Source organism: Acipenser ruthenus, chromosome 1 (assembly GCF_902713425.1).
Source record: "Acipenser ruthenus chromosome 1, fAciRut3.2 maternal haplotype, whole genome shotgun sequence".
NCBI classification, from domain to species: Eukaryota; Metazoa; Chordata; class Actinopteri; order Acipenseriformes; family Acipenseridae; genus Acipenser; species Acipenser ruthenus.
The window spans coordinates 81,244,476-81,256,754 of record NC_081189.1 but is presented as its reverse complement, the minus strand read 5'-3'; the positions used below and the strand labels follow the sequence as shown (position 1 = coordinate 81,256,754).

General features: G+C 35.2%; 1 protein-coding gene across 1 annotated transcript in view; it reads right to left on the bottom strand.

Moving 5' to 3' along the window:
- The window catches only part of LOC117421068 (ankyrin-2-like), a 137,687-nt gene that overhangs the window by 81,768 nt on the left and 43,640 nt on the right, over window positions 1-12,279 (bottom strand). The window contains 5 exon segments of the mRNA XM_059030808.1: window positions 578-676; window positions 1,941-2,039; window positions 3,930-3,953; window positions 4,383-4,568; window positions 6,809-6,907. Coding sequence (XP_058886791.1) covers window positions 578-676; window positions 1,941-2,039; window positions 3,930-3,953; window positions 4,383-4,568; window positions 6,809-6,907 — 507 coding nt within the window.

The window sequence follows — 12,279 nt, the reverse complement described above, 5'->3', positions numbered from 1 at the left end:
TTTATTGTTAATGACAGGCGTTGCATGGTAAGATATTAAAATTGTATTTTTTAGATGGATGTGTTATATAAAATATTTTAGTGTATGTTGGACTTTACTACTGAACCAGGGCTATGGCTATAATGTCTGCAGGTACATTATCACAGTCCAAACCATTATTAGACACTTTACAGTAATATTAATGCTTATAATATGTCCTACACTTTTTAAAAACATGTGCTGACAGTTTTCTTAATTGACAGCAGCCACACCTTTTAAATTTTGTATTTATTTTTTTGTGCCACAGCAATACTTTTGCAATTGTCTTAAACATTCTGTGATTGAAAGTGTAAATTGATATTGAAAACCAAACAGAGAGGGGGATTAATCTTGGCTTTGAATTTGTAAAAGTATTTTCAAGGCTTCTGTGCTCCTTTGTTAGTTAGAGTGCTGAAAATGATGTTCCAAAGCTCGGCTATAGAACCTGATCTTTTACATCTACACACACAGTGCCGGCTGAGGGAGACAGCAGGGTGCACCAGGTAATGAGCATGCTGAATGATCAGAGAGTGGGTGAGGGAGACAGAAGGAGACTCACTCTGGTCTTGGCATCGATCTGTGATCCCCGATCCAGGAGGAGACGTACCATGTTGGTGTTTCCTCTTTTGGAAGCTACGTGGAGGGGAATGATTCCATTCTGCAAAGCAATGAGGACACTGTTAATAGACAATAATATTAAAATGTTCACAAAAACAGAACAAAAATAGACATAGTACTTTATTGTATTTAAGTATAAAAGCAAACCTAATTAAGTAGCAGATGAAAGACTTCCGCAATAATTATCAACTAATTATTACAGTGCCATACAGTATTTAAATATGTATTTATAGATTATAGATTAAAAACTCTGCGTGATGGAAGACAAGTCCCCTATGGGCCACATTGACGGTGTTGGATGTGGCGACTCTGCCAAACAAATCTATAATCACCCTGTAAGCTTGGTGCTACTGTACGCCTTAATAAAACTGGGCGTAGCTGAATGTCTGACTTTTCTCAGACTCTTTTGTCGGGCCTTTCAATAAAAATCGTTTTTATAGCATAACCTGTTGGAAAAATGTTAGTAACTCTATTTATTGTGTAATCAGACACTTGTATCTGGAATGGCAATGCCGGTATGAAAAGGGCTAAAGCTTTCGCTTGGTGCTTTTTATGTTTTAATTTTGCCGTAGAAATGGCTTCATAAGTATATTTCATGTTGTGGTCATTCCAAGATGGCAACAAATTGAACATCTAATCCAATAAGAAGTATTTTATAAAATGGCTTTATTATCTTAGTGGGTTTTAATGTAACTTTAAAATTGCTGCTTTTGTATTATTATGTGTATACTGTTATTTAAATGGTCTGACTGTGGCAGTTGTATGTGTGACATGCTTTTCAACAGTATTGTGGTGTGTTCTTTTTTCTGCTATGTACTGTACAGTGCTTTGTGATACTTTTGTATAAAAAGTGCTATATAAATGCAATCAATAAATAAATAAATAAATAAATAAATAAATAAATAAATTGGATGAAGAGATTTACACAAGAGGCATGTCATAAATGTAGAAGCTTCACACGGCAATACGTGTGCTGACCATGAAACTTGTTGTGCTTGTGTGATTAGTTATTGTAAATCATATGCCTATGTCCATAGAAAATGGATGCCACAACAATTTCAATTAATTCCTTGAAATGGGTCAGAAGTCTCAGAGTTTTAATCCTGCTTTAATCAAGAAATTAGGATTAGAAGCAAATTGTCTAAAAAATCAGGTGACTGTCGTAACATGCAATGTAATCAGCTGACTGTCGTAACATGCAATGTATGCTTTTCGTTTTCTCAGCAGTTGCCATATTCTCCTTGTGTGAGATTTAGCTGCTTTGATTAAAGGCAAAAAAAGGAACGGTGGCTATTCAAACGTACCCTGGCGGTAAAGTCGACAGCAGCTCCGCGATTAAGCAGCAGTGTGGCAACATTGACATTCCCATAGTGGGCAGCAATGTGCAGAGGAGTAAAACCGCTCTGTAAAACAGAAAGCAATGGTGGTCAGCTTTAGTTCACAAGAACTACCGTTTGTAATCCTTTTTCCCTTCATGCAGCAGTCACATTAGGCATCACTGTGAAATATATGCGCCCTTCCAAATGGAAAATCCACATGTTTACCAAAAAAGAAAATTCAGAACATAAAAAAACACACAAAAAGTCTTCATGCAACCCTGTAGAAACAATGCATAACCAGTCTGTATTATTATAAAAAAACAAAAATTATAAAAAAAACAAAAAACTCTGAAGGAAGACAATTTATAGTTACAGAAAAGACACATAAGGATTTGTTAACAAATTATGGGGGGGGGGGGGAAGAAAGAAAAATCAGCCAATTAACCATTTAACCAAAACATAAAAAGTGCACTATGCCACCATACGTCAGATATTATGAATCACACCAGGGTCATATGAAAACTGATATTGCAGAGCAGTTTAGTATGTGAAATGCTTGCCCTTACCTTTCCATTCTGTTAGACATGTTCCAATTTAATATGAAAACATTATTTACAAAAATGTGAAGAATATTGCGTTTGCGAAATGATTAAAAATTGTACAAATAATGCTGGAAATGATGCAACATAAATTCTGTAACGGTACATGCCAGCAAGAGTATTTCGATCTTTCCTTGACCTATGTTTTATAATTAGAGTTTATTTATTTATTTATTTTTTTAATCTTAATTCAAGCTATATAACAAATATTGTACTCTGAACATTATTCAATTCCCTGGACTCTACGTCTTTTACAGTATGAAAGATCTAAACTAACAATGCTAGCCACCGCCACAGTAACCTTTCATACTTTAACAGTACATCCTTATTGCAAAAGGATATTGTCAGAAAATCTGAGTGAATGTTTCTGGAAAACATTATTAATGTTTGTTTTTCTCACACATCAGTAATCAGAAAAGACTGCATATAGAATGATCACATCAACAGGGAATGAGGCTTGGTTTAACTAAACTACTGAGTCCAGTGTCAAGTAATTATGCTAACAAAAATACAGTAGCTGTTAACACTGAGGAAAACTACATTATCTTGTATTTTGGGGTTATAAAATTTGAATTTCTCTTTGTTTTATTTATATTTTACTCCAACTAATTATTATCAATAATCAATAATGAATGGCATTTTCAGTAAGTCCTAAAGTATATCAGTATATCTCCTAGATGTGATTGAACTGTTACATGAAATATGAAATGCAAACCTATTTAAATGTACTGAACATTTCTGTTTGGAATATGTATGCATTGCATTATTTTTTACTTTTATTTCCAAAGACTGTGCAGATAAAGATACAAACACAAATAAAAATACACAATGCAAAGACTTCAAAATCCATACAGAACTTTGGTATTTGTGCATCTGAGTCATTAAAATTTGTATCAGTTCAACCAGAATAATGCAGATGCAATCTGATTATTCTGCATTGGAATTTAATTGTGTGTTATGTATGCTGTATTAATAATAGGAAATGCATATATATATATATATATATATATATATATATATATATATATATATATATATATATATAATTCTATAGAATAATATAGAATAAGATAACATATAACTTCAGAAACTCAAACTAGTATTAATATCGACTCTAAGAAGCTCTTCACAAAACATAATTGACTGAAACAAAAAAATATATATATATATCGAACGTATAGAAAGGAAATCGATATAAAGTTTTCTGGAAAGAACTTAATAGCCATGCATGTGAAAAACTTTTATAAAACTACTGGACATATTGACGACTCATGTAAATCTACCATGCAAGACTAAAAAATGTAAACTTGATTTAAGCAAAGCATAAAAAAAAATCTATGACAAACAAATTCAAAAAGTGTATCTGAATATATACCTCAGTAGTCCTATTAACCATCATCTGGTGCAGCATTATTGAGGAAGGAAACATTTTGTTATAAAACATAGAAGACCTTTGAAAGAGAAACCAAACCAGCTGCTATTTGCAGTGTATTCTTTGGTATAAACATTTCTTGCATGCAGGGTCCACATTTCACCCTGCATAACATGAGACAATTATACAAAATATTAGAATATGAAGTAAAAATATACAAATAATCTTGGTGTTTTCAGCTTGTTAAATAAGGCGTTCCTGTTGACAGAATTATAATTGTGTGTCTGTGTAAACACCAACATACACACACACACACACACACACACAGTGAAACAAAAATGGGTTCAGATTAAAATGTTTTAACTCATTTCATGGCAGTTAATTTTGTTTTCAATTGAGTAATCACATAGCGTGTCTTGACATTAAAAACAAGGGAGGCCTCTCGCTGCAGCTCACCTTGGACTGCACGTCAGCGTTGTGGTCGTTCTGGAGAAGCAGTGCCGCGGACTTGGTGTCGTCCTTGCGTGCGGCAATGTGCAGGGCTGGCAGCCTCACCTTCCCCTTGGTGTCGTTCTCCAGAAGAATAGCCACCACCTGGTTGTGGCCCTGCTGCAGTGCGACAGCCAGTGGAGTGAAGCCGTCCTGAAGATTTACACAAAGCAATCAAGCTCAGGCCTCCATAAAGCGCTGGTAAGCGAGCAGTCACAGTCTAGACTAAAAAACCTCCAATGCTGTCTTGCACACACCCTCTCAATTCCAAACATAATTTACTCACTGTTCATATTTTATATATATATATATATATATATATATATATATATATATATATATATATATATATATATATATATATATAGTAATATATATATAGTAAAACCTCTGGAGTCTTGTTAATATAATGAACAGGGAAAATTAGCTATTTGAAACCATTGGCATTCACTACAAAATCACAAATGTTCAAAATATATGTGAACTGTCAATGGCCCAGTAAGCATATCGGATGGGGGTGGGTGTCGCAGATAACAACATATTGGTTTATTTATTTATTTTTTATTTTTTTATGAACTGTGACAACAAATTATAATTTGTGCAAGAGGCATTTGAAATAACTCCTTGAATATACTGTCAATCACATTTGCAAAAACCTGCTCATTTACTCAACTAAGATGCTAAACAGTAACAGGCACAAGTGTAACATCAGGATACCTACCTGTTGCATTATTGAAAGTCTGCAAACAGTCTCTAGATACCCAATTATACAAATTTACAAATTAGTTCCGCTGTATCTAAAACAGAGACTGGCATATTTAAGACAAACAACCTAATTAAATAGAAATGCATATATATGCATATATACACACACACACACACACATACAGTAGATGCTGGTTATTAGCAACCCTGATAAACCCTGCCAACATTAACAACAATCCTGACCCATAGACTTTAATGTTAATGGAATTCTGATATTAGCAACTGCACGCCTCTTATTGACAACTTTTTTACTAGCTGCCAGTGCTACAGAGCGCACTTTCATGATTTATGCGCATTCTTCATGCAGCTTTTATAACACACTGACTTTGCAACTGCGTATTTCTGGCAGACTGAGGCAGACTCGTGGCTTTGAAACTGGCTACGAAGCTGCATGCAAAATTTAGATGGATTTATAGCGGGAGGTGGTACATTGTAAAAAGCAGACAACGTTGGACAATTTCTGATTTTAAAATTGTGTTCTTTAGAATTGATTGTTAGAACAACACATATTTTTTTGTTTGCTTTACTCATTGTAAGGACAATTGTAGTACATCGTTGTGTAGTACTACTTAAGCCTACTCCTTCACGCATGAAGTAAACAGTTCTATGTTTGGGTATTTTGTGTTTCTCATGTTCATTTTTTAACACTGTATCATTTAAAACACATGTATTTCAGTGCCATATTTGTACAACTACAGTATATAACGTTCCATATAAATACACTTGAAAATGGGGGCTTTTCGCTTATTGGCAACTTTCGGTTTATGCCCATTTTTTCTGGGAACCTAGAGGTTGTTAATAAGCAGCATCTACTGTGTGTGTGTGTGTGTGTGTGTCTATATCTATCTATCTATCTATATATATATATCAATCTATATATATATATCTTTATCTATATCTATATCTATCTATCTATCTATCTATCTATATCTATAACTATATCTATATCTATATCTATATATATATATATCTCGATCTCTCTATCTCTCTATATATATATATTGTATCCGAGCTGCAACTCAGTCGGGTTCGTTGCCCCTTTAAAACACCGATCCAGGACACAGAAATGGAGTTTAAAGCGCTGATGCGCTATTTTTAATAATCACACAAAAACAAAACTAAACAAAACAAACACCTAGCTCTATACGAGCACTAACTAGACACACGGAACCTAAACTAAATGGCAGGACGGCTAAGCCGTTTACCTGCACAACTCCAACAAAACCACACAGGTTTACACTGTACACGCTTTACGACTGCTTGGAAGCAGAGCACCTTTTCTGCCTCCGTCTCCTCAGCAGCCCCGAGCAAACTGACTGCCCTCTTTAAATACCCTGCACCTGGTTCTAATTTAACAATAATTACCAGGTGCAGGGGATAATTAATAATAAAACAATTAACAAATTAAATTAAACAATAAAGCAAAACAATTCGCACATGTTTTTTCATGCAGGGAGGCTTAACCCCCTCCCTGCTGTGTTACAATATATATATATATAAATTTGGAATCATTATTATTTTACACTATTATTTTACATTTACATAAACTTATTTTACACATTGTTAAATAAGTTAAGTAGTACAACAATAGTGTAGATGTATGTGCTGTCATGCATGTCATTTAATACCTCCGTGGCAGTGCTCTGGTTTGATCCATTTTCCAGGAGGTACCTCACAACATCTAGGTGGTTCTCCTGGGCTGCCATGTACAAGGGAGTGAAACCATTCTGTAATCAAAACGAAAAACAGATGAAGATGTGTGTACAGTACCTGCACCATTGTACCACGCAGCTTCAGGACATTCACAAATAAACGTTTTTAAAAATAAATAATTTCAGATAGCCTGAAACCATATTAAAAGCACAGCCTTCTCTAGCCATTGTTAGTCATTCCAGTTCAGGACCTGCATTTTCCACTATGGGCAACTAAGCAGGCAAATTGCTCGCTCCATATCTAATAAGTTAGGCAATTTGTCCACTGTGGAATAAAGTGGTCAATTTGTCCACTTTGGAAAATCATGCCCCAGGTCTTTGTTCCAGCCATGTTTAAAATTGTTTAATCAAACCCAATTAAACCTTCATTCAGGCTCTAAAGTAGTTCCTGGGATGGAGTGGTCCTTCAGAACTGGAATTGGGCACACTGGATCATTAATAACAAAAAATGAATCCTTCCTATACTGTATGTGGCCTTCAGCTAAATTAAGACATGGCCAAGCATATGGACAGGGTAATGGGGATGTAATTTACCTTATACAGGCACGCACAGGGCTGCCTTTACAGAGACTTCCTAAATCTTTATTAAGAAAAATGTGATAAGAAATTTCCATTACTTGTGGTCATCTAAAATAGTGTGATACATACTGTGCTTTAACAGCAGCTATATAGTCCCGGAACCCAGCCACCCACCTCAGTAACAAATCAAATATACACCCCATACATTATTCAGCAAGATCTTTTTCTGTAACATTATCAAAGCGGCCAGTGTTTGTATGCTCGTACAGTGTTTGTGCATTTGCAGTTGTTTGGTTAGGCAAGTTCTCCTTTCTGCTCTGGTCACTCACTGGAAACAGTCCCGTGGCTCTTGTTTCCTTCCATAGGGTAATTTTTTGCTACATCACTGGTTATAAATCTAGTAATTCTACAACAGTTATACCAACTTTACAACTCCCATTAATGTTTTTTTCTAACTAAGAAAAACAATCTGTCCCTGTTTACAAGGATAATAAATCAATTAAACAAAGTACCAGATTCAATGGTAATTGTATCGTAATAATATAATATGATTGAACTCACAAACTTTATTAACTTCAACCTTCTGGATCTACTTTATATTATCCTTATAGAAGTATTATGTTGCATGTCTCCTTCTGTTAGCTCTTCTGTCTGGCCTGCTTTTTTTTTAAAATAATTTTTGTACTATTTTTTTTTTTCTCACAGAACACACCAGCATCCAGCAATACACTGGGAAGGAGCCATCCATTCAGCAGCTAGTTGCCATGGAAACTGGGAGTCCAGATTGCACTACCGTATGTCAGGCAGTGGATTTATTGATGTATTTAATTCACAATTATATTTTATTGTTGTTCCTCCTACACAATAAGTTTAAGTAGTCATTTAGGTTATTAACACATTTATATCTAATGATTCCTCTGCTACAAGAGTGTTCTACTAAATCATACAGCTTGATAGTGAGAAATGATCAAATGATCTCATTACATATTGTGACAAGTGCCAATGGCAATACCAGAATGGTTCTTTAGGGAGAGGTTTCATATGGCATTCTGAGTTTGAAGTGAAGACACAAAAGGCATACAAATGAAATAGATTGCTTGGGCAGCTAAAACAATATTTGCTGTGTGAAGGGTGCCAGGTGAAGAGTGTTTTCTACACAAATGCATTTAATTAAATACTGAGGCCTCAAGTCCTAGTGTGCATAAAAAAAAATTCTTTGAATTTAAAAAATGAACTCTGTTTGCAAACAAACCACAGGGTTTTTATGTAAACAGACCTGCGGCTTTCCAACTGAATTCATTGCGACCAGAAAATAGGTAGTACACCTAAAAAGCAATATTAACTTCAGAATACAATTAAACGACATAGTAATTACAGGTTGATTACATTGAAATTATTCAATGAATAATGTAGCATCACATGCAGATAATTAAGCATGCTGAACTGGCATCACTTGAGACTGAAGTCCTCACTATCTACCGGTATCCTTACAGAAGGGATCTCAAAAGCAGGAGCTTGACTTGGCAGGGGCCTACAAGGCTATAGGGCAAAGGAGTCGAATATTCAACATGCCTATCAAACAGCAAATCTTAGACTTACTGTAAAGCTGTGAAGGCCACTACTAATTCTACAATAACAGTGCAAGGTAAATGATCATTTCTCTCATGCACTACAGTTAAGTTCCAAAATTAAATCGCAAGTGCACACAGGACTCTGATGAGCTATTGTTCACATATTCCATTATGAAGCTAAATCACAGCTGTCTGCAGTCCACGGGGTTAATCTTATTGTAAAGACTAGAGAAATAAAAGCACTTCAGATACTGGGTATGTTCAAAGCTTTCTAATTTATCACACTGACAGGCCTTTTTTGCAGCCTCTGTTGCTCAGGGACAGAAACCTGAAGAACATCAGAAACATTATAAGTTTTATTGCGCAGACCTCTAAAAATGCAGACTCTTGAGGTGTCAAGTCAAAATTGGTCTTAATCTAAGACACAACCAAATTACTTATTTGTTACAGGATCTGTCCCACAAGAGGGTGGGGAGGACAGGGAAATTTCCCCAGGGCCCAATGCCCCGAAGGGGGCCCTGGTGAAGGGGGAACGTTTTTTTTTTTTTTAAATATATAAAATATTTGAAAACAAGTAACCCTGCACAAGACCCTTTACGTTCTCACCACCACATTAAAAAGAAAAACTCCCGTACTGCACACCGAGCCAATGTGCTTCTGTTGTGTAATGACTGTGTATCCAGGCGCTGTCAAACACTGATGATTTGAACTTTCACATTTCATATTTTACTACACCAAAAAGCTGAAAAAAGGCATATCAATTGTATGTATTGTTTTTAAAGACAATCAGAATTTTAAAACTTTAAAAGAACCCTAAAGTTGCACAATATATACCACAGTATGAATTATTCTATTATTAAGATCTATAATTTGCTCAAAAACAATGTGGTGTTGTCGTTTGTTAGAAAAGTGCTATTGTGTATAAATAAATAAAGTACATTCTTCAGCTGGTGGTAAACACAATTAGAGAATGATCGGTTATATTGCTTAAAATACAAATATATTTACTAATACAGGTTATTAGTTAAGAGCAGAGATGAGTGGTTTATATTTGGCACAGGATAAATACAATAGTGTATAGCAACACCATTAAAATGCATTTATGTTATTTGATGTTAAGTAATCATCCAACGAATGACTATTACATGTGGAGTTTGTACAAAAAAAAAAAAAAAATTCTCTTACCAAAAAGCTTGAATACTGTAAATAACTTAAACATAACTACTTTAAGAAAAAGTAAACTACCCTGCTGCAGATTTTAATTTAGAAATTTGTATGCGTCGTTGAGAGTTTCCTTCAATGTGATTTTGCAGGTTAAGAGTTATAGTAGTGCTTGAAAATATTCTTAGATTTTGTATGATTGGATAGTGTAACAGCAACGTGTGTGTGTGTGTGTGTGTGTGTGTGTGTGTGTGTGTGTGTGTGTGTGTGTGTGTGTGTGTGTGTGGCTATTATATGAGACAAGTCAGGAATGAAATTAATTAAAAAGTAACTGTTAGACAACTTTCACAGACCCATTTTTTTACTGAAATGATTAGTTTTTACATTCTGCGAAAAGCTGCATGCGCATATTTTTTTATGTATGTGTTCTTGACCTCAGCTGGGCAACGAAACTTGCAAAAAAACATAATAAATTAGTCCAACGGTTTAAACTAAGTTGTTATACATGTATAAAGTTTGACTTGTTTACAATAGTGTATGTCTTGGATAAGGGGTGGTTGTTTGAGCAGAAAACATTCAGGAATAGGGTTAAATGAATCTGATACTACCACTGTAGCTTTTTTCTGCTTTTTAAAATGTTAAGTAAAAAAATATAATAATAATTAAACACAGATCAACAACGAAAATAGAAACAAAACCATTGTTGACTGTCTGTGACTGCAACAGAACCTAAAATGTATGCAAACACCAGTCATAATTTTATTTCAAAGCAGTAAGAAGCTACAGCATTATAAACACATGTTCTGCAAGACATATGTAATTGTACAAACATATATAAATATTGCAATCTTTCGTGCTTTAACTGTATCATTCCATCTATTGTCTTTATCACTGAAGCTCCCATTTGGTTTGATCATCAAGCGATCGTAATACACAGTACACATCATAATGCTCTTCCTTGGGCTGATGATTATACTACAAAGTCAGATGAATGTAGTACTGCGTGTGCCGGTTTACTTTTTCATTGACGGGGGGAGGAGGGGGGAGTCATACCAATCCTTCCCCGTGGCCCATGACAGCTCTCTGTGGCCCTGCTCACATACCCTAGTCACACTGCCTAAATACTGGCAATCTACACACAACTAACCATTATATAACTAATGAAGACTGGTGGTTTATCATCCAATTTGACAAAGTAGCCTATTTTTATTCATTATGAAGCAATACAATAGAAGTTGCACTTGGTAATAAAGTGTTAAAAGATGTACGGACCCTTCTGACGAATAATCTTATGTTATCAATGCTGGTAATAATAGAATGAGCCAGGCATGTACTTTAATAGGATTCTGAATTCCAGGTTTCATTCCTGTTGGCTTTGGCTGTGATTAACACATAAAACAGTAGCATGAAATAAAACAAAGGTGATGGATGTAAAGAAGAGCTTGTTTCCGGAACATACTTTGCATTCTGAACAAGAAACACTGATTTCCCAAGAGGAACATAAGATACTTTGAGAGCCAAGCCACCTTATGTAAATGAGGAATAGCTCAACCCCTGTGCTATTCTTCTGCTCGCACTCAGATAAACATTCTCAGAAGCACAAATCACTGCATGTTCAATACGGAAAGCTGCTGGAAAACTTGACATTTTTATGACAACAATGGAAAGGTTAAGCCTCACTCTATTTTTAGCAACTGCACAATGTATCAGAACTCCCCACCAACCCAGCCACATGATCCTTGCTCAGCTAGCCATTTGATTGTGTTAAAATGATATCACAATTTTGACACCTCTGCTAAGTGCTCTTAGTTTAGTTTGCTATGTTTCATAAAAGAGATTTCCTTGCCTTGCAAATGAACAGCATTTTAGGAATCGACAGTGTCTTGTCTCCATAATCCTACAGTAGTGTTCCCTCATGAGGACAGTCTGTCCTGGCCTGAGGCTGGAGGCTCAATTGCAGAGCAAGTGGGGAAGCTCACATTGCCACACCTGGTATAACTATTTTGTGGAAAAATGGGGAATTTAAAGACATTTTAAATGCCAAGTGTAAATTCCATAAATCACTTTTTTATATATAAGTTTCTGCATGCAGTCTCTAAGGGGAAATGAAAGGATAACACTGAGCAAGTGTAGAGG